The sequence below is a fragment of the Hippocampus zosterae genome, chromosome 17 (assembly GCF_025434085.1).
Source record: "Hippocampus zosterae strain Florida chromosome 17, ASM2543408v3, whole genome shotgun sequence".
NCBI lineage: Eukaryota > Metazoa > Chordata > Actinopteri > Syngnathiformes > Syngnathidae > Hippocampus > Hippocampus zosterae.
In genome coordinates this window covers 8793189-8819347 of record NC_067467.1, presented here as the reverse complement: position 1 = coordinate 8819347, position 26159 = coordinate 8793189, and the positions used below count along the sequence as shown (strand labels likewise).

Below are 26159 nucleotides of genomic sequence, written 5' to 3'. Positions count from 1 at the left end.
GCACGATGATGATCAAGTCAGATGAGATCAACTTCAGAAAAGAAAGAAAGCGATGGCGGTCAGAAGGCAGCCGATTCTGCTCCGCGAAGCGAACGAGGCCCGACGTGCACGGATAGTAATAAAGAATACTCTCTGAACTACAGAGAAGTATTCTTGGAGCAAACTCTGCATGTTGAAAAACATTTTGCGGCGTGCTTCTGGAAGATACAATAATCGTTCGATCTTATTCAAGTTTCTTTCATGAAGATCTCAGCAACTCGGATATTGGATGGATGAAAGACCTGCACAACACGGAGCTCGGTATAAGCCGTCGTTAAGCGCTCGTCAATCATCACGCTGAATCCTCTGAATGACAAGCGACCTGACCGGCGTCATTCCACTCATTTTGTTGGCGCAACGAATACAAGCTACTACAAGTTGTTTCTGTTGTTGTTGTTTTGTGCCAGTGGTCTGACTTCAAGCAAACGTGTGTCCTGCATATGTGTCGACAGTATACACGCCCAAGCCAGTAAGTGTGTAAATGTGCGGCACTTGCAGGTAGCTTCCAAGGAGTCGCCAACATCAGTCCTCAAGGACCAGAGCTGGTGACCCTTGAACTCCACCTTATGATGCCCAAAGCGCTTTTTAGAGCCATTCACGCACACGTTCGTACCCCGATGGTCGGCCGCTGCCACGCAAGGTGCTGCCAGGTCAACTTTTAACCCTTTCATGCACCCCCTGTAACCTGATAACACAACTTTGAATATCCCCTGTTGTTCTTGTCAGGATGACCGGTGGCGTATAGTCAGGACCTGCAAGGCCTTCTCTGCTGGCCTAAAGAATATTAAAAGCAGTGACCTGCATCGTAAATTGATTGTAAATTGATTTCCAATGCACCTGCGCAAGGCTTTTGGATTTCAGAGTGCATGACACACAGACACGAGTAGCAAGAACTTTTTTTTTCTTTTTTCTATTTTTTTTTTCATTTTGTCATTTTCATTCATGTTTTTATTTTTTAACAGTTTTTAATGAGATTTTAGAGGCTCCATTTTTTGCCTCACTAAAGACTGAGTATGATCTCGGCATTCTTCCATTGCAGGCTCGGTTGATGACCCAGGCAAGAATTCTTTGGTCACTGTCGGTGCTCTTGCGGGTTTTCTTCTGGTGGGCTTGTTATACGTTTCTTCCGATTGATGGGTTTCATCACTCTTTAGTGCTCATATTGACCGTTTTTCCAAAATGCATAGGGCACACTTGAGGGATGAACAGACACCTGTTCATTCAACAGCTGAGCAGCCATTTGTCTTATGACTTCTGCTCCCTTCAACGAACTGATTTGGATGGAAACGGGCTAAAACTCAAGCTGCAAACTTTATGTCCGATCCGTTGTGGCTGCGGACACACAGAGCCACACACAAACACACGCACACACACAGACATTAGTGTGCACATATAAATGCATGCACACATAAAGACACCTAGATGAAGAATTCTTGTGGGGGGTGTGGACGTTTTCAAGTAACCTGTCAATCATCCTTTCTCTTTGAGCTTTTTTTTTTCTCACACTCCTTCCTCTTTTGCATTGTACATTTTTCAACTTTATTGTCTTAAAAACATTTTTTGCACCGCCCTGTCACACTTGACTGTGTTCAATTTGAGCTTATTTTGCCTTAGTCTGTTTTCACCTTTGAAGAAGAGAAAAGATTGAATGAGTGAAACGAAATGAATAAATGAATGAATATGGTCAACACAAATGGTGATGAAAAGTCATTTTGTGCTTTGTGAAGCTAAAAGAAAGTCACGCCCTCGTCCTCCTCATTGGATGAACAAACAAAAAATAAATATCACCGACGTAAATATTTTAGTCTGTTTTGCGACATAATTGGCCTTATGGCACGGTGGCGTGTGTGGTTTGCCCTCCAGGAACATGATTGCATGTTTAAATCTTTGATCTTCCTTCCACAGCCCAAACGTGACTTCTTATCAATCATAAATAAAGATTCTAATGTTACTTTACTGTTTGTGTGTTAACGGGTGCGTTTCGTGTGATTGACGGACAATCCGCCCGCCCGAGTCAGAATCAAACTTGTTTTGAGGTATGTGCGATGATCAAGGTGTGCCATTGTCATGTGTGTGTGTGTGGGGGCGGGGGGGGGGGGCGAGCAAACCTGCTTCAGTCATGTTAGGAAACACACACCCACAAATGCACTTGTTTGCGGTTTGTGTGTGTGGGTGAGTGGGTGTGTTGCGGTCATGTAGCAACAACCTGAATAAGCAAAGTGTTAGGTAATCAAAGTGTTCAACTGAGCGCTGACAATGTAACCTGACGTGTGTATCCAGTTGTGTTTGGATGTGTGCACATTTGTATTCACGTGTGCATGCATGGTTGTACATGTAAGAATGCTCTCAAATGTGTGCTTGCACATCATATTCTTGCCTTTACATGTGCCTATGTGTGTTTCTGTATGCGCATATATATATGTATGTGTGCAGGGGTGTCAAAAAAGTGTGGGATAAATATCAATGGTGTACCAGCGCCCCAAGCATAGGTTAAGTCGCGGTTGGGGTAAAGCCCGGCCACCCAAATAGGGCTGAAGGGGCTTTAGGTTGCATTAAAACTGAGCATGAAGGAAGGAAGGAAGCTAGTACTTTGCCCAGGTCAGCACTCAAGAGAGCCCACAAAGCACAGTTTTTAGACAAATTATGGCAGGGATGGGCATCTGGCTGGAGACCCACTGGGACACACTCTGAGTGGCCCTTTGATTCAGTAAAAATAAATTAAACACGCGTTAAAAAATCGAGAAACAAATCCATGAACATGCAAATGTTCGTGCGGTGTCGATTGAAGTTTTAAAATATAATTTGAGGAGCGTTGGAGGCCGTGGTTTACATGATCCAAATTGCAAAAAGAAGCAATAATGCCCCCTGGTGGCCAATCATTTGTTTGTGTCACGTGATCTTGTCGGCTTGATTGCGGCAGGTGGGTTGCGCTGGTTTAGATGGAGAATTTTTGTTTGTTACATTTATGGCAGCGCTTTGGTTGTTTTGATGAGTATTTCGATTTTTTTACACGTGAAGTATCGTCACGCAACGCAGTCAATCAATCACGTGATCTGTATGTCTGCCGAGTGGGCCCCTGGACCCGAAACTCAAGTCCTGGAAAAGTAAGTGCAAGCTGTTTTTATTGCCGACTCTTGTTGAATGTTGATTCGCTGAATTGTTGATTGTGCATCAATTGTGAGGAAGGATTTGATGCTATTGCTTTGTTAACTCGGGATAGCATTGTGCTCGATGCAGTATTTTTGTAACCGGTAGATTTATTATGTATGTCACTTTTGGGGAGTATTTCAGCGGATTTACAGCGGGGTGACACAAAGCTGATGCCAAGCCAAATATTTGTTTAGAGCAACGGGTGACCAAACGATTTCATTTGAGAGCTGAATACAGAAAAATGGAGGGATGAAAGGGACACTTCAATTCTTCAAAGGCAATTGCTGTTGTTTAAATTGTCAGGTTAATTTCAGCAGTTTTCTGTTAAAGGTGTTAAGGCAAATATTTTTTTCCCAAGGTTTTGGGGTGGTTAACAGCCGTCTATCACAGAGAGTGGTACCGTTTGGCACTTAATGGAATCCCATCTCCCCATTCGGAACCAAGCTGTAGTAAACTGACCATTTTTCAAATGCAGGTAGTTACTTGAGGATCATTAATGTGATGTCTTCATAAATCAGCAATAGAGAACAAAGTGGAACAAAATATTTTTGCCTCTAAAATTCAATTCTTTATTCACTGCAGTGTTGAAGATAAATTATTATTTTGATCATGAATGGTTTATTTGTATCTTTGAATGTAGACAAAAGTTCTACAGTGTATAAACTAATTCATTCGTAGTAATGGCACCAATTTTTCTGACGACCTCCCTTCCCATTCTGTCCACTTTGACCTTTTTAACCATGTCGAACCGTGTGACCACAAAAAAAAAAGGATTGCGGGTCATAAATGGATCCCCTGCTATAGTTGGACACCACATTCTTACACTGCATCTTTGTTAGTATTTAATCTTTATTTTATTTGGTTTTTATTCCTATTGTAATCTCCCTGCTATTTTTTTGTTTTAAATTTGGTGTTATACCATTTCTATAATAGATTCCCCTACCCCCTAAATGTTCTGTATGCTTCGATTAAGTAAAGTTTATTAAAAGGAAAAAAAAAAGATGCATGGCCATGTCAAGTTAAACACACACCCAAATTGAAAGTCAGAGAGTGGCCCATCACACGAGGCTTTATTGATGACTGCTTTCCATCACCATTGAGAGCAACGGCGTTTCACTCGTAAAGCCAGGCCTGCGCACAGGGGGCGTAGTCCAGCATCTCGTCAGCCTTGAACCACAAATCGATCTCACGCTTTGCGTTTTCGACTGTGTCGCTTCCGTGGATCACGTTCCTGGGGGGGCGAGGGGAAAAAAAAAAACCAAAACACCCAAATAACACATTAGCTCGGATGCTCGTTCCCCATCCTGATGAGGGGCCATTCGCAGTGTTGTTAGCATGCAAATACCTAGCCCACCAATTGGTCATTTACTGTATCGTTAGCATAGGTGCTCATCACTGATCCAGATGATAAGATGTTAGCCGCGTGGTTAGCGTGAATGCAAGTCATTAACGTGGACACTGGACAGTGTTATTAGCGTGGATGCTAAACACTAAAAGTGATGACGAGTCATTAGTAGTGGTGTTGGCACAAATACTAATCCCTTCGCCGTCTAACCACTCTTTAGCATTGGTTGATAGCACAGGTGCTAGTCACCAGCCTGGATGATGAGTCATGAGTAGTGTGGTTCGAACTGATGCTCGGTACCCATCTGGATGACAAGTCATCTCATTAGCACCGTCCTAAGAATGGATGCTAGTCACTAAACTGAACGATGAGTCAGACTCGAAGCTAATCACCTAGCTGGATGACCATTTATCACCAACGTGATTAACGCGAATGCTAGTCACCGACAGCGACGACGTGTCGCTAGCGGCACGCTTCGCAAGGCCGTCAAGGACGCACCTGCCAATGTCGATGCACAGGTCTCCTCGAATGCTTCCGGGTTTGGACTCGGCCGGGTTGGTTTCTCCCAGCATCATTCGTGCCAATTTGACGATGCTCCGCCCTTCCCACACCTGCACAAGAGATCGCCATCACCACGTTTTTGCGCGCCGAAAGCTAGCTCGCGTGACGCCGAGTCGGTATGTTACCGTGGCAAGGATGGGTCCGGACGCCATGTACTTGCACAGTCCACCATAGAAGGGCGTCTCCTTCAGGTCGGCGTAGTGCGTCTTCATGTGCTCTTCGGACGCCTGTCGAATAAACGCGCTGCAATGATGAAGAAATGCGGTAGCGGGATGTCGCGGCACGCGCGGCCCCGCTTACCTGTATCATCTTGCATGCGACTAAACGGAAGCCTCTCTGCTCGAATCGCTTGATGATCTCGCCACACAGGCCTCGCTGGACGCCGTCCGGCTTCACTGCGATGAATGTTCGCTCCATGTCTGCTTTGGGCATAACATTGTCATGCTCATCTTGTGTTTTGCATACTTCAGTGAATATCAAGTCTGCCTTAACAGTTCTGACGTTCGGGTTTGAGTCTGTGTGAGGTCTGCATGTTTTCAGTCCAAATATGACTTTGGCTCGCGGCGACCGTTCTGTTGTTCATCTGTGTCTATAGTGTAGGAAATATGGGATTTGGAAATGATGAAAGTAAGTGAAGGAAAAAAAAATATTCAAAGTAGAAGAAAACCTTGTAGAGGACTTTTGTCAATCGGTGTCAGTGACATTTATTGAGGAGCTTTTTTTTTTGTCCCCTCCAATCTGTTTTTGAAAATGGCCCAGACAGGATTTTGGATTGTCACCCATTGTGTGCGAGAAGAAAGACGCACGCGCACATCACCCGGCCGCCGCTGCATATAACATACCATCATGAGCCCCTCCCTCCTTGATGCTAACTTTAGCATCAGCTGCTTGTGGATCATGTGACGAGGGGGAGAAGTGACAGCTGACATGATCGGACACATAACCCCGCCCTCCGTGACCCATTCATGTGATCATTCACATCAATGTGAACTGCAAATGACGCCCATCAGTCGGGAACTTACAAGGTCAGCGTTTAGCGTGCTGTTTGCATGGAGGAAGATGAAAACGCAAAGGTCATGCGTCACCTTTTGTGTGATTCAATTTGATCTTTTTCACCTGGTAATGTCTGACCTTGACAACCAAAGCAAGACAAACCAACAAAAGAAAAAAAGAAAAACAACAAAGAGGAAGAATGCGCATTACCTTGAAGCAGCTCGTCGGTGGGGTTTGACAGTCGAGAGCTCAGCCGGGACGATGGGCAGCGTGCAAAAACTTTTAAAGCCCGAGGGTGGGGGGGCCAACTAGGGGGGATGGGTCAGTGATCCGAGCGTTCCGATTGGACGCGTGTCCCGATGACAGGAAACACCGCTGACTCGACTTGATTGGTCTCCGTGGAAACAGCCAGCGAAGCTTAATTAGTAGGATTGGGTGACAACGCTGCTGACTGTGCCCCCCAATCCAAATAAACTCCGAGCCTTCATGTGGTCCAAATGGGAAAGCATGCGACACCCACGCGACCGTTCGCCGACTCAGCCTAATTTGAGCTTCCCTTTTGAAAAAGAAACATCTCTGGAGACAAGTGCAAAATGTGCATGTTGACATCCACACACCATACCCATGTTTGGGTGTGTATGTACTCTCATACCCCGCATATTTACCACTTTTGGCCACGAGGTGTAGTACACCGTGAACTGGACACAGCTTGATGTTGGGGAACATACAGACAAACGATGGACTGGTCGCCTGCCAAGATCAGGCTATATAGCACAGGTGTCAAAGCCAAGGCCCGGGGGCCAGATCCGGCCCGCCACATCAGTTTATGTGGCCCGTGAAAGCAAATCATCCGTGTCAACTTCCATGATCCTTGCTGAAATATGTACCGAAACCTCTAATTGACATACGTAATAAATAATGGTGAAATTTTGCAATAATTCTGTTACCCCGATAACACTCACTTGAGCAATCATTGAACAAATACTTCACTGATTTCAAAAGTAGCCATCATTTTTTTTGTTGTAATAATGTGATGTGATGATTAAACATTTATTCGGTTTCACTGTCCTCAGAGGGAATACGTGACTTCAAAGTGGCCAGCGTCAAAAATGATTTTGACGCCCCTGCTCTGTAGCGATTTTAAAAAATGAGCTGGTTGGTGATCAATATTTGGGATAATCCAGACAAAAATGAACATTCGGCCAATCAATAGGAATAGAGTGCAAAATCTGCAACTTGCGGTGACTTCAGAAAGTGTAGACATGATTAACGGTCGCACATCAGCTTTTATTTTTGCAGCTGCAGGAGGGAACATGACAAGATTTTTAAGTGCAGAAAAGTCACGTTACAAATAATCCAGTTTGAAAAATATCCCACTTTCAAATTCAAGCGTCAACGTTCTGACGTCCTTCACTAGCAGACTAGCTTGTGAGCTAGCCCGCTGTGGTCTTGAAACAAGATGGCCGCCCTCGCTGTTAACGCGGCTAGCTAGCTCCCTGCCGCTATGTCGAATCGACACAAAGCCAGCGGCAAAACGAAAACAAGCTGGAAGCTTTTTACCGTAAAATAGATTCTGCGTCTATTTACACTGCAGCTATTTACACAAACGTCCCCGCCTGAGTGATAAAAGTAGCAACGTGACAAGTGGTCTTCATCTCGGGGATAACACTTCCAGATGGCTGCAGACATTTGAGATGATTTACATGATAAGAGACTTAATAAATAAGTCCATCCTGTACCTAGATCCATTTTGATCTTAAATTGCCGGTGCAACTCAAAACACTTATTGATAATATTGTTTGGATTTTTCTGAAGAAATGCACAATTGCTGATACGATTTGCAAACGGATAATAACAAAAGAGACATAAATTCTAGCTTATTAGTTGACAAATGCTGGTCTGCAGGACTAACTTGAGATCAAATCGGGGTGAACGTGGCCCCTCAACTCAATTGAGTTTGACCCACAGTTGATCAACTCGAAAAACATTCCCCCAAAAATCCCCACCACCACCCCTCAACAAAAGAACTCAAAACTCCCTTTCTCAGTAAGGTGTCATGTGATTTTTGTTGATGTGGTCAATCCAACCACACATGGCATTTTTTTCCTCATTTTTGGCTAACTCTTCTCATGTTGCCACTTCTAGTGGACATTTTAGGAACTGTCTTGATGTGGCCCATCGAAGCGGACAGACTCTGCATTTTGACCGACTGTCATTTTGGGGGAAATCTTGTCACGTTGCTAATAAAAGCGTCCGGAGGACAACTCGCCAGTCCTGGAAGTCGGAGCCTTTGTGCCTTGCCAGTCCTTCAAAAAAAAATTGTCCAGCTTAATCCTCGCTTTGGGACTCAACACGCATTGCTTCTGGTAAACATGTCAGTCAGCCAGTCCAGATTTTGCTTGTCAAAAATATTGTTGTGCACAACAACTAAAAAAACAAACAAAAACAACACCAATAATAATAATAATAACAACAATAGTAAGAATCATAATAATGATGAGGTCATTTCACGACAATAGAAGAAGTAGTAAACAAAACCTCGCAGCCCTGAGGGTCATCAAAGTGCTTCACCAGAAAATAGCCGAAACTTTTTTTCCTGGGTGGAGGCGTCCGCTCACGTCACACGGAAGCCAGGGAAAGGAAACGAGGGAAGGAAGAGAGGAAGGCAAGTAAGGAAAGGAATTGAAGTGAAATCAGGACGTGAGGAGAGGGGAAAGAACGGTAAGGAAAGAACCTGAAAAGTAGAATTGAGATTAGGAAGTGAAGAAAGCATCTAAGGAAATCAAAAGAAAGTCTAGATCTGAGGAAAGGAAGTGAAGAAGGAAGTAAGGAAGGGAAGTAAACGAAGTGACGGATATAAAACAAGTGAGGGGAAGGAATTGAAAAGGAGCAGGAAATATAGAAAAAAGTGAGGAAGGAAATACGGCAAAGAGGTGAAGAAAGGAAGCCAAGAGTGTTGTTCGCTGTTTGTGGGCAAGGCCAAAAATGCAAGTATCCCTGTTGACGGGAAGGAGGCAAGATGGCAGCCAAGATTACTCCGATTGGCTGGAGAGTAAGAAAATGAGGGTTGAGGAGGTGGGGCCAGTCTCCACGTCTTCCCATGCGTCGTCTTTGTCTTTGCGTGGTTCCTAACGTGTCCGCTTGGCGTGTCCACTTCACGTGTTTGTGGTGGGGGAAGTAGCGTCTACCCGTCTCTGGGCTCCAGTTTGCAGGACAAGTCGAAGAGCAGGTTCTGGTTGTCGATGACGTGCAGTTGCCTCACGTACGCTTTCGTCTGCAAATGGGACGGCGACGTCTCCGTATCCATGACTGTTGGCAGGAACAAGAGCACTGTTAGCTCCCTGTGTACATGTGTGTGCCTGTGCATGCGTGCGTGCATTTACCCAGTTGTCCACTGCGGTATCTGCGGATGCTTCGCACCATGTCAGCCACTTTGTGCTGTACAAAAGCATCGATCAAACAATCACCCAAAACTTGATTTCTACACGTAGACCTTTGTATGGATGGGAATTGCAGCATAGAACTCTGCACTTGTTTTCATGCTTTGTTTTGTTTTAGTTTGACCTATATTTTTGCATTGTCTATATCTGTGTGCAGCACTTTGTTCTCAGTGGCTGTTCTGCAGTTATTTGTTTGTGCTTTATAAATTAGGTGGAAGTGAGTAGATGTTCAAAGGAAATGGGCCTAAAATTGAGCCTTGAGGGACACTTTCTTACCATTTTGTCAAAGTTGACAAGTTGGCCGTGAAAGGTTTTACAACTCTCGTGAAGAAAAGTCAAATCTGCAAAAAACCCAAACGCCGCGTTATTTGGAGTTGATGCGTGCGTGTGTGCCAGTGCGTGTGTGCAACATACCTTTGAGCAGTAGAGGCGTGAAGGGGATGAGCGGCGGCGTGAGACTGGTGATCAGGTCCCTGTACGACTTGTGGTTTCGGGAAGGATCCTGATGGTGACAAAACATCCAAATTTTAAAATAGCAAAAATTGGATTATTCAATGAACATGGGGGGTTTTGCAGTACCGCCCCCCCCCCAAAAAAAAAAAATCTTACAGTGATGCTTTCAAACTGTTGAAACTGTTTCCGGAATTTTCCAGGAAGACCCTGACACACAAAACATGTTTGTTAATACGTTTCTTCACTCAACACCAGAATGTTCACACTATACAATGAGACCCGCCGCCCCCCCGCCCCCAAATTTTTGTGGGGGCATTTGTTCTGCTTTGTTAAGTTTTAGTGCAATTCCACCGTCGGCCACTAGATGGTGGCATGCTATTTTGTTTGACCCGATGTAAATTTACAATACAATGTAAATTTGACTGAAGAATCTTGAAAACAGGAAGTACAATGTTGAGCTCAGCCTAGGTTTTGTTGCAGATGATTATTAAATGTGAAAATGTACACCTACAGAAAGCATCTGTGGGCATGATTATTGAAGTATATCTTCAGATGATTATTTCAGTTTGTTAGTCTGTAAAAAAAAAAGTGTTTGTTTGTCTTATATATTGCTCTTCTCAGAATATGTTAAAAATGAAGTGCTGTGAATGCTGTTGAAAAAAAGACCTAGGAAGCCTTCGAAAAGGATATTTCTATGTTGCGGATGTCCCATTCTGCAGGGGTGGTCTGGAACATGACCCTCATCTGCGATGGAGTGGCGAGTGCCATTCATGTCGCATTGCGGAAAAAAATATCTCAACCGTTGGACTGAGTCAACCAATCGGCAATATTGCTGGGATGTCTGTTGTGAATCCATGCCGCAGCATCTCAGTGAGGTTGAGATCAGGATACTGATCAGGGCCACTTTAGAAGGTGTGATTGTTGAGTGACTTTTGTCCTTCGTGTGGCCGTCACTCATTGGTTCGCCTGGAAAAATGTCTCCATACATTTGAAAATGAATTTCTCTGTCAGTGACAACAGTGTGTCCAGGCCCTGAGGTAGCAAATCCAAACCATGATGCCCTTCCGCCAGACTTCCCAGTTGGAGAAGCCTTTAATGGTGGTGGGCTGAGCCTATTTTTGTTCAACTTTGGTTTGATGCGTCCGCTCAATAGTTGCAGTGTGAAACCTCCAGTTGCTCTTTTGCAAACGTCAAACCTGTTGTCATGTGTTTTGTTTTGTGTTTTTTGCAGAGGGGGTGGGGGGGCTTCCCCCATGGTAACCGGGTGGGACATCCATCCTTGGTGAATGTTTTAGGATGGAAAGTCTTAGGGAGAGGAGCAACATGCTGACTTTTCTCCATTTTGAGACAATCTCTTGACGTGAGTTCTGATGACCATCAAGGCTTACTGAGAAACGGCGCCTTGGGATACAAGTGGCTCGCCTTCCAAATTGTTATAATACGAACCGACATATTTTTGGCTTAAGATACGAGCAATATTTGAGGTACGAGTGTGCTTCAGGTGTCAACACCTAGATGGCAAGCAGTAGCACACTTGCCATCATCAAGTCGCACTGGGTCTCGTCTATGTGTGCCCTGCGATTGGCTGGATAAGTGCTTCGGATAATGGATGGATGGAGGGGTTTCCTTGCAGTGGAAGGACCATAGCAGTTGGTGACACTGTAATTATTATTTTATGAGCCCAACGGTTGACAGACTTTGCCTTGCGATTGTACATACAGTACGTGTGTGTTGCGTCAATGCATGTTACCTCCCAGGTGAGTCTCAGTCTGCTGAGCGCCGGGTTGTCCAAGCCCAGGAGCACGGCCAGAAAGGACAGAAGGTCCTGCTGTTGTTTGCAGCTGAAACACACACGTGGCAGGAAAAGTCTATTCACGGGCTCGTCAATGATGGGACTCCGCCAAAGAAGCCCACACGAAGTGCGACGGGGACAGAGACGGACGGAAGGACAGATGGATGGCCAGAGAGATGGCTGGATGGACGAAAAGATGGATGCAAAGACGGAGAAGGATCGACGTTGCCGTTTTTGTCTCACAGAGCTGCAATCTTGATGAACTTTCTGAGCAGCTGAACGCGTTTGGGCAGCGAGTGGCATTGCAGCGTCTCCGTGGCGACCCAGTGCTGCACCTCGCTGCAGCGCTGCAGTACCAGCTCCAGGTTGAGGGGGCGCCAGCGGGACTGTTCGCCGTGGAACACGTAACACACAAACTCCACCTGCGCGGGGACGGAGCGCCGCAAGTTAAGCCTGACGTCAAAGTACGCGAAAAGGTGCCGCGATCCGGTTTGCGCCCTACCTCGTGCACGCAGCTGAAGAGCTCCCAATCAAAAGCCACCAGCTGGTTGGCCACTTCCTCGGCCGACATGTCGTGAAGTTTGCTGTCTCCGGGCGTCCAGTGGATCTCCTCGGGAAGAGGGAGCTGACACGGGACAGGGAGTGATCTCAACAGTGTGAAAAAATATATTACCAGGAAATAGCCCGGCAACACCCGAATGTCCTCGCACAAGGAGACGCCTGCCTTTGAAAGGCACAAAAGCATTCACAGTTGAATGTTCAGTGATATTTGGTAGGTGTAAAATAATAGCGGCTACTGACCAGGGAGTCGAGCTCGGAGGGTTGGCAGGTGAACAAATGCGTGTTGACCCCCAGCGTGGTGAAAACGGCTTCGTCGCTTGGCCGGAACACCGCCTTCTCTACGGGCACACAAGAGCACGCTTGTAAGTCGGGCGACTGCGTTTCGGCGGCACGTGGCGTAAGCGAGGCGGACCAACCTCCGGCCGACGTGACGGCGACCAGCATGAGTTTGCCGGGAAGGAGCGGCCGCTCGTCGCTGTACTGCAGCTTCTCTCGCACCAACGCTAGGATGTCGTCCACGCGGCACGACAGCCGGCTGCGGATGGTCACGTACGAGTGGTCGGGAGTGTAAACCCTGCAGAAAACTGCGGAGGGGCCGTTAGCTTAGCGTGCGTATTAGCATGCTAGATTAGGAGCGTCAGTGGTGAGCGGGCAGGGACGATCTGCTCTAAGTTTTATAGTTTTTTTTTTAGGGGGGGGGGGGGGTCCCATCGGATTTCATGTCAGTCTTGTCTCCCCAGCGCCTTCGAAACCACGATCGCTGGCCCAACTAGATTAGCAAAGGGACAGTTTCCTGAACCAATTACATCGTTTTTGTCATTTCCCGTGATTTTTATTGATTGGGAGGATGAATGTGGCAACGTTTTTTTGCTGCTTTGTTGTGATCATCCCTCCTTGACGCTTTGTGTAATCGTGCAGACATGCTAGTTGCCTGAACTCAAACCGGCATATGTCCCAAGCCTCCCCACCGCTGACAAGCGTGGCAATGTCGTACTCTCGTCCGAGCCCCTGAACGCCTCCCTGGGCTGCAGGCAGGCGTCGATTCGCCGGAAATGGCGGAAGAGCGGTCGCACCTGCTTCCTGCGGCTTTCCTTCTCCTCGCTGCATCTGAGCACACACACACACACACACACATAGACACACACACACACGTCAGACGGCTCATCATCTGCGCATGTCTGCATGCGTGTCTGTGCGCGAGCACGTACGAGCAATGTAAGATTTGCGTCCAGCGTTCCAGTTTGACGACGTCGTCGACCAGGTCAGGATGTCGCTTCAGCTCCTGAAGCGCACACACGTACAACTCCTGCACGCACAAAAACAAGCGCGGTCATTGGTTGTTGGTCAAGGCGTGTAGTTGTCGTGTAGTTGTGAGGTCACCTTGGGGAATTTGTCACCCTCCTCCTGCAGGAGTTCTCGGTACGTGTCCAGGTAGCGAAACGCTACGCTAAGCACAGCCCGCTTCCTGCCGACGCCATCCGGCGCCGGCTCCGCCTCCCCGTACGGCTGACCCCCGCCGCCCTCTCCCGGCTCCTCCCCCTCTGCTCCCGGCCCCTCCCCAGCAGGCAGACAGAATCTGAACCGCGATGTCAAGGAAAGCAGAAAGCCACAACAAAATTCCTCGGTGAGCGTTCAGACGTGTCGCGTTGCGCGTCGGCTCGGCGCCTCGTGTGCAGGCGTGTGTGCAGGAGGATACTGCTGCAGTAGAACTTGCTGGAAGGCGTCGGCCGTCAGGAAGATGGGATGAGTCAACATGAAGTCATCCAGCAACGTCTCTAAAGGCACAGACAAAATCAGATTTTGGGCAAAATAAAAAAAACAATATCACAACGAGGCGAGCCAAAATCCAACTGAAATATATAAATAGCAAAGCAGCGTCACCATGTTTACTGTGAATTTCGGGCTCCACTAATTGAGGACCCAAACAAGTTAGTGATTTATTGACCAGTAGCAGAATTTCCAACCAATTCTATAGCCGACTGTAAAGGCTTTCGGAGCGGAGTCATGTGTTCTGATCTCTTCGATGCGGTCAGAAGCCGAGTTGCAGCGTTCTGAATGAGCTGCCGCTTTTTGGTGCTCTTTTGAGGGAGTCCGTTAAAAGCAGCGTTACAATAATCAAGTGCACTAAAGCATGGCTAGGCTGCACTGAGATCCAATAAGACCAACGCCGACACATTCCCATTCGTTGTTCCATGCAGAGGATAAATAATATCTCTCCATGCCCATGAGTACCCTTATATAATGTGCACATTTTGCACAACCTTTGTGTTCAATTAGGCATTGCTTCTCAAACAGCACCTATCCATGCTGACCATTTGCATCTCAGTGGCGTTTTGCACTGCTTTTTGGCCTTGAGCTAAGTTGAGCTTGTATCTCAAGGCGATGCTGCATTGGAATGGAAGAAGACTCTTTTCTTTAAAACTGATGAAAAAAGTCCAACAAACATGTTGGCCTTACCATCTCCTTTTTTTCCATTTCCCAAATGATTTGGAATAAATCTGATGAATTACATGAATGACACTTCGACAAAGCGTGTCCGAAAAAACGGTGTCCACACGTGCGCTTGCTTATGTGGGAGCCAAACGTGCTGCAGTGGGTGTGTCATAAAAGAGACCCCCCCCTACCCCTTTGCAAATGGTTGCCATGGAGACAGTAAGAGGATGCAGAGGAAATGTCATGACCACACTCTGCGTGATGTGTGTTTCTTTGCATCACGTGACGATTATTTGAAGCCAACTGCTTCCCATGATGAGTGGATGATGTGTGTCAGTCTACACATTTTAGGCATACAATCAGACATCAGGAGGACGTCTAGCCGGCATGTTGGAAAACAACCACACACACACACACACTCCCTCCCACACACCAACCATCTTAGACTGTGCGTGTGTCTACCCGAGCGCGCGCGCATTCCTTTTACAAACACGTCACATTGTTCAGTGTTAAGTGCAGTGATTATGTAAGCGCACACGCCTCAACAAGTTTTTAGGTTAGCCAAACGACTTCTTCTCTTTCTGATATTAATTCCTGTGAGGAGGAATGACTGCGAGAGTCGTTTTTAAAAAATACTATGGAGTGTATTTGTAGCATTCTGGCGGGGTTCAGTTTGTTTAGCCAATTAATTGGTTGTAGGCTAGCTGACGCTAGCTAACGATGTTTACTTGAGTACAGCTATAAAAAGTCACTTGTCTTTGCAGTCTTTATTCTTTTCAAAGGTGAAATCATCCTAAATTTTGGACATTCTCCGTCTGTTGCGCGCAATTTCCTCCTGACTGGCGCTTGTTGATCCGGAAGTCGAAAATGAATCGCCGCAAAATCTCTGAAGTATAGTCGAACATATGCCATATTAAATTAGATAAGTGCCATTTAAAAATCGGCGATGCAGTGACACCACAAAAAATGGAGCGTTACATGACGAGGGATGGCGAAATTACTCTGGTTGGCATCGTGATGTTGAAGTGAGTTGAGGATTTTCATTTAGACAACACTACTCATTTGCTGCCATCTAGTGGCGTTATTACAGTCTAATCCGTTTTACGGGGTGGTGTCAGTTACGCGTTTTAAGTTTGAGTTTTTCAGCGAATAAGGGAGGCTCGGTTCTCCCCCTCCCCCCCCAAAAAATCCACAAATAAGTACAAATTTGCAATACCCCTTCACGCTTTCCACAAAGGGCCATTATACGATTTCTTGACCACGATAGCACGGCAACAGGTGCTAAACCAAACTTCCAAAAGTCTTGGAAGCATATGGGAGCGGAAAATGTTTGAAAAAGAGGCGTGTCAAATTTCCGGCCTGTGGGCCCCAACCAGCCCATCGAGGGGGGTAGCTGGGTCCAATCTGGCCCGTGGGGAGAGAAACCAAATGAGCCTGATATTGATGCACTCGTGAAGTCTAAATGGTCCCAGTGCAAAGGAAGCCTATTTGATGTAAAATGCCGCCCAAACCAAGACTCAAGATGGCAAAAAGTCCTTCAACGGCTTCAATTGAATTGATTTTTAATTTTTTTTGCATGCATTTTAATTCTGCATTTTTGGGGGAAGAGTTTGGTCCGGGCCTTGCGATAAATGGCGGTCCGCCCCAATCGTCACTGTCAATCAAACGTGTTTGTCACCTGTACAATTGACGAAGCGTTTTCCCGCCACGCTGTCCAGCACGGCGAGCATCAGGTTTTGCGGCGTGTCGGCGTGAACGGCGATGCCGCCGCTATCAGCCGCCGGGCTGGCTTCGGAGCTCTGCTCGTCACCGGACAAGGATGGGCTGCGCGCGTCACCGCCGGCCGTTCCGTTGAGCGAAGCGCCGGCCGGCGGCCAGGGGGGGGCCTCTTCGCTGTCGGGGCTGGGGGAAGGGGAGGAGGACGGGATGCAAGGGTCAAAGGTCAGCTCATCACAACTGCACCGCATCAACGTTTTCAGCGAATAAGTACATTTGTCGGTTCAGTGTCGATACTTTTGACGTCATTTAGTTTTGGTTGTTGAAACGTGAGGTTTGTCTTGCGTGAAATGGGTTCCTTGGAAAACATTACGTTGAAAAATGAAGCCTGACATGAAATTAGTCTTGTCTAAGATGCGTCATAATTGACATCCGATACAGATAGAGGCGTGACTATATGTGTGTTATAGATATCTATCTGATAATAATCGTACGTGAACGAACACAGACAAACGGAACCGGAACGGTTTTGACGGTTCTCAAGAAGGATTCCAGCCCCAATCTGAACATGCGATGCGAGAGCATCCAAGTGCCTCAGCACAGTGAGAACGTGTGCAAATGGCAAAAAGGCGGAGCTAATTAGGTGCACAACAGAATCACGTTTATCAAAATCTCACCCGAGATATGGAGAGGCCGGAGACTGGCCAGCAAAGATATTGCAAGTTTCAACGAACCGAGGGATTTTTTTGGACACGGTGTGATTTCATATACAGGCCTTCAGCTGTCGGAGAGGCACCATAAATTTCTGCTTCCAACGTGTCAACATTTCAAATGTGGATCAGCATTTCAAATGTGGATCAGCAGGTTGCTGAGCCGAAGGATGTTCGTGACGTCATTGTGCTCCGTGCGTTGCGTAACGACCGCGGCCCCCGCAGCACCCTCCCTCCTTTCTCCTTCAAACAGCGGCCCGCGCAAGCACGCTCTCACGCACGCCCCCGCCGCCTACCTGAACACCTCGCGGGGTTGCCCCCCCTCCGGGGAGGGCTCCCTGAAGAAGGGGACGACGCGGGACAGGCTGGCCCTCCGCCGCGACGCGGCGAAGCCGCCACCGGCCTTGTCCGGTCCTCCTCCGCCTCCTCCCGGTCCGGCTCCCGGTCCTCCACCTCCTCCTCCTCCGGCTCGGCTGAGCGCGCTCGTCTGCTTCTTAAGGAACTTCTCGAGCGGCTTCATCCCCGCCGGCATGGTGGAGACGGGCGGGGGGGTCAAGAAGGACAGGACGGGATGGGGGGGAAGGCAGGCAGCGCGTCTACATCGCAGACGTTCGTCTCTTGCTCGCTCGACGCTTGTCCTCCGTCGGATGCCGCAGCCGCAGCCTCCCTCCGTCAGCCTACGCCTCCGCCCCCAAAGCCCCGCACGCCCCCCTCGTAGCTCTGCTATGATGACAAGTGCACGTTCGCGCGGCGCTGGCCCCGCCCCCGCCGCCTGCTGCAGTCGAGCGCGCCGGAAAGAACGTCACGTCACGTTGCGGCACCAACGTGACGCGTCACTCTCCCTTGACGTCAAACACAAATGGAACCCGTATTCGAGCGGGCTGGCAGACGGAAGCACGTCCACCATATTGGAGGTGGCAAATAGGCCCATTAAGCAGATGTGTCAGAACTACGAGCGTAGCATTTCCTCCAAATAACGTTTGACAAGGCCTGCAACACTCGTTCACAACACCAACCTTTATAGGAGTATTATTTATGTATTTGTGTGTGGTGATGAGGGTGTGGGGGGGGGGGGGGGGAATTGCAATTAACCAAATCTATTCAATGAGGAGTCGGACAAAAACGTTTCAATTTTCATACTACAAAACAGGACATTATTTCAAAGTGACTGCAAATGCCCAAACAAAAATATAGTGACGATTCAGTTCTAGGTTTGGTCTGTAACCTCCCTCACGCTCTACTAGCCACCTGTTGTGAGAAGAAATTGTAATCCATATGTGGTATATGCTTTATTAAATTTGCTGACGATTTTTTACCGTAGCGACGCAGTTGTGTCATGTAAGGGTCATTTAAGACAGCTACATTTCACATGTTGTTTTATTAAGTGTTACTCTCCTCCTGGCGTGTGCTTTTTACATGAGACTGCAGAAAAACTACGTTAGAAAAAAAAAACACTGCAAAATGCCGCTGTGTAGCGAATATACAGTACCCCCCCAAAAAAATCCACCATGCGCTGAACCTGCAAAAGGTGAATGGTGATATAGCAAGACCGCTGTGTGTGTGTGTGTTTTTTTTAAGAATACTCAGCAATATTGAGAATTCAATATGTAACTGTGGCTAGAAAGCAAAGCAGGGAAAGTCTCTGTCACCCAAAATCATGGTCAGCAAAAACTTTGCTCGATCAATGCCGTCAGCCTCAAACTACCAACTATCCTTTTGCTTGCCTTTTTCTCCTTCTGCCTTGATAAACTGGTTCATATTTTGTGGTTTTATGAAAAAATAAAACATTTTATGTGGAGTCTCAACACCTGAAACAGGGTTCCGTTTTTTTCCTCTTGCAGCATGTCTGTGAATGTGTGGTGCTCACATGCTTGGGCTGCAGCGAAGACTCGCCAACTGTCTTTTTTTTTTGCGATGGTGCACTTCAGCCGCTGCTTCCTGTGTTGCGGTCACATTAGTTGTGGTTGCCTGTTTTGGGCAGCTGATTGGTCAGGATGTGCCAGCGCTCCACCTGCTGGCCTTTGTTCTTCAGACAGTCGGTCCAGTGGCGATGGGCATCGCCCATAGAGTGAGCACCCAGACACACGCCGCCTAGACAGGAAGCGGAGCGGACGCCCGTGCGGTTAGTCTCGGCACGTGTCGGCAAAATTTGGCCCATGGGACGCCTACTGTACACATGGGCCACTGAGCATTTCCATGATGGAGACTCCTGTCGTAAAATGCAACCTTAACTTACAAGTGTCCCAATTTATGAGGTTAGGGAGCAATCACCTGAAGATTTTTTTTTTTCTTCATTTTTTGCTTTGTGGTACAAGAAAGGTTAATTGACTTTACGAAAACGAACAAAATACGTAACAATTAAAAAAACATTTTCTCTGAAAAAAAAAGTTTTTTAAGAAAAAAAACTAACTGAAACTACATTTTCCATTTACAAAACTATAACCACTAGATGATGTTGCCCCTACTTCACCATGTGAGATTTTTTTTGTTTGTTTGTTTTTTTACCTCATCTAGAATTGAGCAGGCCTTTCTGTCTTTTCTAAAACTGAAATGTAGTCCTTATATGCCGCTTTCCCAGCCCTGTTGTGAGCTAGCATGTAGCCTCTTAGCATGCTAACGCAGCATCAGCGTCATGATAATCCCACCTATGAAGTCATTGGAGCGTCCCAAGTCGTAGTCCCACACCGTCACCTCCAGAGTCTTGTTGGCCAGCTCTGACAATGACATCTCGTAAAAGAACTCCTGCGCAGCACACGCGCGCACTTTAGGAAACAATCAACAGCGAATACTGGCTCATTCGCAAATGAAACACACAAAGATAATCAGTTTGCTTTTGCAGTAGACTACAGAAATCGGAGAATATTTACTGCTAAAAGGCAGAAGCAAAGGAGTTGGACAACTTCAAGTTAAACAAGGTCCCCAAACAATTCCTCTAGTTACAGTTTCCGATGAATTTGATACTAATCGATTAGTTGTTGATCAATTTTTGCACTTTGAACTTGTCGGACCACTTTACCTCGTTAAATTCGGGGTTGAGTGTCCTCTTCATCACAGCAGTTTTGTGTTTGGATTTCTTGTGGATGTCAGGCTTCAGGTATCTGTCGCAAGAACCACAAACATCTCAACAATGCTCATTAAGGGATGCCTTGTCTTCGCAAATGATTATCTCAGCGCGTCATCGTTAGCCACTCTGCTAATTATGTTTCATAAAAGGGTCTATTCACTGGCGGGAGAGGTCCTGGTGACTCAGGAGACCAAAATATTGCATGCGCACTCACCAGGACGCCATCTCACTGAGACCAATTTCTCACGGAGATGTCGCCGCTAGGTCTACTCAGTTTCAGTTTGTTGGTCTCCAAAGGGACACTGAGAAAAAATGGAGTGTTTGAATTTACCGCCACTCTCTTGCGACCCCAAAAGTCTCCAGGAGACGTCGCCTAGATGTCTCCTAATGTGCAACTCGAGTCGCCATCAGGTCACCAGCTCATCTCCAGGCCAGTGAGCTAAACCCTGAACCTGACGTAAGCTAGGACGTTCAAGTCACATTTTGACGTAGGGGTCGGAGAAGCCGTTGACGTCCATGGCTGCCAGGTGAGCACAGCGCTTCACGCCCACGCAGAGACCCTCGCCGCCGCCACCGCCGCTGTCATCCGGCTCGTCATCGGCCGGAGGCAAGAATTGTAGCGAAAGGAGAAGGCGACCTCGTTCCTCCAAACTGTGCAGCTGCTCGTTCTCCCACTGCGGACAGGACGCCCGTCAAGTTAGTGGACCAAAAGCAAATATAAACATGAACGAGGCGTCTTGAAAATTTCTCTTGAGCAACCAGCAACAAAGGTCAATAATCTGACAGTGGCTAGGCAGCTTGGCAGTTCAATACATTGCAAGGCTTGATCGGTAACAACAAAAAAGTGCGCCGCTGAAGAGGCACGGCCTCTCCTCGAACTGGTGCTGCAAACAAAACAAAGACACAACAGAACATGACGACTTGAAGACAAAAACGTGTGTGTGTGTGTGTGTGTGTGCGTGCTATATGCGTATTTATATGCTGAAATTTTGAAAACGGTGACTCTTAACAATCAGTACCAGACAATTCTGGACTAAGTCTGAAAAGACGTTTAAAAACGTCTTTGGGAGTGAATGAGAATGTTTGACATGCAGTCATTCCTTTGAAGTGCAATAGATAAGACCAGGCTGGGGCGCAGCATCCCAACATTGTAATTCGCAAGCGTTACTTCCGAAGGTCTGCAGCTCTGTCTCAACAGATGTCCACGTGTCGACATCCACGGTACGTGGATGTCTACGCTCCGTCTCCATCCATGCGGCCCTTTTGCATTCCGTGTTGACGCAGAGACATCCCAGTGGAACCCTCAAAGTCTCTTAGAGGTACTGATATGCCCTTTGCATGTGGACAAGGAGGGCCACAGGATTCAAATCGCCTATAACTCACACCAAGCCACGTTTGGCCACTCAAGATCGACCAGTTCAACAAAACAAACCAAAAAAATCGTACGTGTTGAAAATTGACCACTTGAAGTTTGGCTTTTACCTCTCGCAAGTAGCAGGAGATCCCTCGCAGAGCTTCACCCATGGTGCTTGGAGACGGCAGCTGAACGCGCACACACACACACACACATACGCATATAGTGAGAAATTCTGTGTGTGTGTGTGTGTGTGTATTAATGATTCCGTGAGTATGTGAGTGTGACTGAGTGTACCGGCGGAGGATGTTCCAGGCACGTGTGGAAATGGTTGTTGTGGTCCGCTTTGACTCTTTTGAGAGAAACCCGTGACTCGCCAATCAACTCGTTGTGAGTCAGCTTGTCTTCGTCGCACACTGTCAGCCTGCGAGGGCCCCAGTGAGAGGGGAGGAGGGGTTGGGGAGTGGGGAGTGGGCGTGGGGTCACCAGTGATTTAATTAACGAAAGAAATGGCAGGGTTTGACATTGTGGAAAGTCATGCTCAGTCTTCTGTGTCCAGTACATCAATCGGTTCAAATTGTAGTTCGTGACATGCAATGTCTGCGACAGTGGTGGAGACGCACACCCACCTGAGCATCTTCCTATTCATGTCTTGCGGCGTGATTCCCTCGTAGGTCAGCGTCTCGTTCCACACGGGGTTCAGAGAGTTGCGGATGGTCTTTGTCTTCAGTTTATTGGCCTAATGGACACATTTTGTTAGCATCCGTAGCATATTAGCGTCATCGACAGCACAGGCTACAGTCATTTTCGTTTTGGTTTGGATCTTGTTACACAGGCGTGTCTCCAATATTTGGAGGCAGTATTTTTGTAGGCGCTGCTTGGTGTCAAAAAGTTTGCCAAGCAGTGATGTAGGAAGTTGTGGCAGGTTACCATCTGACCTTGCATGCGCCGGGTAGCAGATGAACTTTGACGTAAGGGTCCGCCAAGCCGTTGAAGTCCATCGGCTTCAGGCCCTGTGGAGAAAAGTGTCCTGTCAATGGCTGCTTCTCAAAAAATAGCGTCCTCTTATCTTACCTCCCTAGAAATGGACTTTGATATCTGGCATATTGGTCATATAATATGATATAATTGTGAAAAAAATAGGACTATTTTTGTACGTTTAGCACTTTTCTTCTTGACAAAAAGTTTTTTTTCTTTTATTTATCTTGAAGACTTGTTTCTCATTCCATCATAATATTTTTTGCAATATATCTATGAATATGAATTCATTATTATGACTATATTCCTACTGTCACGTGATTTAAGTGCAGGGACTTTCTGTTTGCGTCTTACCTTGGCTCTGATCACAGTGCAGTGCAGCTGACTGGTCGCCTGCTCGTACCGCAGCTCAAACTGCAGAGTTCCCAATGCCGCTACACACACACACACACACACACACACACACACACATTTACACAAAGAAACACAACCTACACTTGCAACACTCCACAACACATTAGTGTGAAGTTCTATGCGAGAACATTGACATCATGTGCTAGCATAAATGTGCTAGCGTTTATGTGCTAAGCCAGTGGTCACCAACATGGTGCCCGCGGGCACCAGGTAGCCCGTGAAGACCACTTGAGTAGCCCGCCAGTGCCTGGACATTGTGATTTGCTAGTAGAAATTATGATTTAAAAATGCAAACATTGGCAGTACTGTGAGACATTTCGAAACACGATCAAAGTCTGACAATTTAAATCATCAAGTATTAAAAATAACACATCCTCATATTATTGAAGGTATTTTGGACAAATATGTTATTTCAGACGTGTATCAATTTGGTAGCCCTTCACACAATCGGTACACATGAAGTTGCTCTCACCCTCAAAAATGTTGGTGACACCTGTGCTAAGCTATACCATCTGCTAGCGACTATCATCTATCTAGCACAAAGCTTTTGCCAAAGTAACTTCTATGGCACATTCAAAATCTGTGTAGCCCCACTAAGCCTCTCCAGCGTTTTATTTGATTCTCTAAAATATATTTAGATAGAATTTTCTCAGCCCCATGTTTTAAGTCTCTCTTTGGCCCCGCCAGTAAAAATAAAATCCTGCTCATCTGGTTTTACCTTTAGGTACCTCCACACAGCCAACATGGCTCCTACCTGCAAAGTGTTTGTCAGGCTAGTCAAGTGTTACTGGTTTCGTAACATCGGAGCATCGTTAGTTAAGAAATCACATAATCGAGATTAGCATGTTAGCGTGGCCTTCAACAGTTTCTCACATGGCCCCTTTGGAAAATGGATTCCCCACCTTTGTACTTGTGTTCACATGCTCCTATTTTTCAATTTGCAACATTGATCATAGTGAATAGTGAGCTGTGCTTAAGGCACAGCTGTGTCCTAATTTTTTGTATACTGCGTCCTCCCAAGGAACCTTGGCGGGCTGCGTCCTTCATTTCGCCTCCGTGGAGCGCGGAAACCATGGCCAGTTTGGACAGGGCGAAAGACTTGAACTTTACTGCTGCAAGATGCCGGCAATGTGCAGGGCCCATCCCCATGGAAACAAAAGGCCAGATTTGAAGGCCTGGATTCGAAGACAGCGTGAATTTGGACGCCAGCGTGCGATCGAAGCGCATCGTGACGTAAACCGGCCTTTCGATTCGGCCTTTGGTGGACGCAGCTTACAAATTTGAACCCAGGCGCAGAATGATAGGAAGCCTCACTGCAGTCGTCGCTGTCCGAGCCAGTGGCGTCCACTGAAGCGTCGGCGTCACCGCCACCATGGCCATACCCCGGTCCGGAGGGGCCGAGGCCTGACGGGGGTGTCGGGGAGGTGGACGAACGGTGGGGGAAGTAGTCAGAGATTTGGCGGATGGGTCGGATGGGGCCCGGGCACACATCGATAGCCATGTGCTCTTGGATGGAGATGCTCAGCTTCTTCCTGGTCCGCCTCGTGCTCATCCGGCCTGAAAACGCACGCCACGCCCGTCTGTCAACGACCACCGCCTCTCCACCAAAACAAACCGCCTCCCCGCTGATTGATTGATTCAATTCTTGATTTAAAATGCAACACTGATGTGCAACAAAGAACAAACAAAACAGGCATGAAGAAAACTTCAGATGAAGGTTGGCCGATCTATTGATCAGCAAGGGCAAGCTGTCCATCGGCGCCAACTGCCGTTTGGTTAAATCAGTGCCCGTTGATTGAGTCAAATGGTTGTCAATCAACACAGACCGACTTTCGATGGAAACGGATGGCCTGTCAATCAGCGCAGTCGCCCTGCTGATCACCTGAGACTCGCCATTGGCTGCCATTTTGCTTGCTTCTTCACACTCAGTTTGCTCATTGGCGGGAGTGACACTTTGTCATCGACACGGTTGCTGGCATCACATGTGAAGAACACCCATGAAAGGATTGATGCGCTTGCTCGTATCGCAGTGACCAGTCACAGCATCCACAGATGTCTCCTTCCCTGTCTGTTTTCACACTTGCTTTCATTGCAAATCCTGACTGACAGTTCTGCGTGTGCGTGCGCGTGTGTGTGTGTGTCTGTGTGTGCGTGTGTGTGTGTGTGTTCGCGCTCGACATATGGAACGTTTGGCAGCTCTACATGCACTTCAAGTGAGCTCCACAGGGGGGCGCTGCAGCGCGAGAGGAGGTGCATTGCAGCTAATTAACGAATTCCAAATGAATCTCTTTCAATGACTCATAAACGCGCGCAACAATATCAAGCAAGTGGACGAGAACACGCTAAAACAGGTTTTGCCTTGGCTGAGGAAAATGTTTGAAAGGTCTCGTCGTCGCATTTTTGTCCCGGTTCGTTCCCGCATGAGTTCCGTTGTCGCTGAGTGCATCACAACACATCATAGCAGTCCACAAATCACACGCAACCCTGACGTACGGCAATGTTTCCACTTGTTGCTGCCCTCAACTCGGTTGAACTTGAGTGATGAGTGATTTTGCGTATGTGTTTGAGTGTGTGTGTGCGTACGTGTGTGTGTGTGTGTGTTTGCGTGCGTGTGTGTGTTTGTGTGCTACCGAGTTAGTGCGTCTCACCTAGTTGAGATGACCCGGATGAACCTGAAGCAAGTGTCGTCCAGCAGATGCGGGTGTCAACTAACTACCAGGCGGAGATTGAGGCGGGCGGCATCCAGCAAAGGGGGAAATAGTGAGGGGAGGGGGACAAGCAAGCAAGCAAGCAAACGATGGGAGTTGTTCAGCCCCTTTTTTTTCTTTACGCTTTGCGCTCCTCCGTCTGTTTTCTTTCCATCCTGTGAGCAGACTTGAAGCTCTTCTTTTTATCATGCCCCCCCCCCCCTCAACTCACCACTCGAACAACACTCCCCATTCGCAGATGCTTCGGGTGGGTGGAGGGGGGGGGGCTTTGGAGTGGGTGTCAGAGTAAACGCAGCTCTGTACTCATCCTCCTCCTTCCTTTCTATATAATTTGTGCTTAATGATAGTTAATGATACATGGATGCAACTATCACACACACACAAGGGCGGGGGGGGATTCAGCTTCTTCCCACAAGCCATCACTGCACTGAGCTCACCATAACGCCAA

General features: G+C 47.3%; 3 protein-coding genes across 5 annotated transcripts; all 3 read right to left on the bottom strand.

Annotated features, from left to right (window-relative positions):
* Positions 1 to 4225: 4225 nt before the first annotated feature.
* LOC127589810 (nucleoside diphosphate kinase B-like) lies at positions 4226 to 6432 on the bottom strand. Of its 2 annotated transcripts, none has more exons than XM_052049109.1 (5): positions 6299 to 6432; positions 5396 to 5514; positions 5221 to 5322; positions 5033 to 5145; positions 4226 to 4420 (listed from the first exon to the last, which is right to left on the bottom strand). In XM_052049109.1, exons 2-5 carry the CDS (start codon positions 5510 to 5512, stop codon positions 4303 to 4305), a joined length of 450 nt encoding a protein of 149 aa, XP_051905069.1. In that variant the 5' UTR covers positions 5513 to 5514; positions 6299 to 6432; the 3' UTR covers positions 4226 to 4302. The 2 variants fall into 2 exon arrangements, with proteins under 2 accessions (XP_051905069.1, XP_051905070.1); XM_052049110.1 differs by having other exon boundaries at positions 5396 to 5517; positions 6299 to 6391.
* A 922-nt stretch (positions 6433 to 7354) lies between these two features.
* rapgefl1 (Rap guanine nucleotide exchange factor (GEF)-like 1) lies at positions 7355 to 17912 on the bottom strand. 2 transcript variants are annotated; one of them, XM_052049088.1, is made up of 16 exons: positions 17490 to 17910; positions 16446 to 16669; positions 14031 to 14109; positions 13715 to 13910; positions 13543 to 13640; positions 13329 to 13441; positions 12751 to 12918; positions 12575 to 12672; positions 12276 to 12398; positions 12017 to 12195; positions 11732 to 11822; positions 10138 to 10188; positions 9943 to 10030; positions 9805 to 9869; positions 9472 to 9526; positions 7355 to 9397 (listed from the first exon to the last, which is right to left on the bottom strand). In XM_052049088.1, the coding sequence occupies exons 1-16, from the start codon at positions 17723 to 17725 to the stop codon at positions 9273 to 9275; spliced, it is 1989 nt and encodes a 662-aa protein (XP_051905048.1). In that variant the 5' UTR covers positions 17726 to 17910; the 3' UTR covers positions 7355 to 9272. The 2 variants fall into 2 exon arrangements, with proteins under 2 accessions (XP_051905048.1, XP_051905049.1); XM_052049089.1 differs by lacking the exon at positions 9472 to 9526 and having other exon boundaries at positions 17490 to 17912.
* A 564-nt stretch (positions 17913 to 18476) lies between these two features.
* doc2a (double C2-like domains, alpha) lies at positions 18477 to 25841 on the bottom strand. The gene is made up of 11 exons (XM_052049095.1): positions 25652 to 25841; positions 24318 to 24560; positions 22944 to 23023; positions 22550 to 22624; positions 22241 to 22350; positions 21909 to 22035; positions 21740 to 21799; positions 20738 to 20931; positions 20210 to 20291; positions 19839 to 19935; positions 18477 to 19284 (listed from the first exon to the last, which is right to left on the bottom strand). Exons 2-11 carry the CDS (start codon positions 24553 to 24555, stop codon positions 19148 to 19150), a joined length of 1200 nt encoding a protein of 399 aa, XP_051905055.1. The 5' UTR covers positions 24556 to 24560; positions 25652 to 25841; the 3' UTR covers positions 18477 to 19147.
* Positions 25842 to 26159: the final 318 nt, after the last annotated feature.

What these genes read in the sequence shown, in the direction of transcription:
- LOC127589810 (XM_052049109.1), bottom strand. Translation starts at nt 5,512, where the DNA reads ATGGAGCGAACATTCATCGCAGTGAAGCCGGACGGCGTCCAGCGAGGC. An exon ending in TCGCATGCAAGATGATACAG is followed by an intron (nt 5,323 to 5,395) that starts GTAAGCGGGGCC and finishes TTTATTCGACAG; the next exon opens with GCGTCCGAAGAGCACATGAA. An exon ending in CTGTGCATCGACATTGGCAG is followed by an intron (nt 4,421 to 5,032) that starts GTGCGTCCTTGA and finishes TCGCCCCCCCAG; the next exon opens with GAACGTGATCCACGGAAGCG.
- rapgefl1 (XM_052049088.1), bottom strand. Translation starts at nt 17,725, where the DNA reads ATGCCGGCGGGGATGAAGCCGCTCGAGAAGTTCCTTAAGAAGCAGACG. An exon ending in AGGGTGACAAATTCCCCAAG is followed by an intron (nt 13,641 to 13,714) that starts GTGACCTCACAA and finishes TTGTGCGTGCAG; the next exon opens with GAGTTGTACGTGTGTGCGCT. An exon ending in GTTCAGGGGCTCGGACGAGA is followed by an intron (nt 12,919 to 13,328) that starts GTACGACATTGC and finishes GCCCCTCCGCAG; the next exon opens with TTTTCTGCAGGGTTTACACT.
- doc2a (XM_052049095.1), bottom strand. Translation starts at nt 24,555, where the DNA reads ATGAGCACGAGGCGGACCAGGAAGAAGCTGAGCATCTCCATCCAAGAG. An exon ending in TCTCCTGCTACTTGCGAGAG is followed by an intron (nt 20,932 to 21,739) that starts GTAAAAGCCAAA and finishes TCCTGTCCGCAG; the next exon opens with TGGGAGAACGAGCAGCTGCA. An exon ending in TCCGACCCCTACGTCAAAAT is followed by an intron (nt 20,292 to 20,737) that starts GTGACTTGAACG and finishes TTCTTGCGACAG; the next exon opens with ATACCTGAAGCCTGACATCC.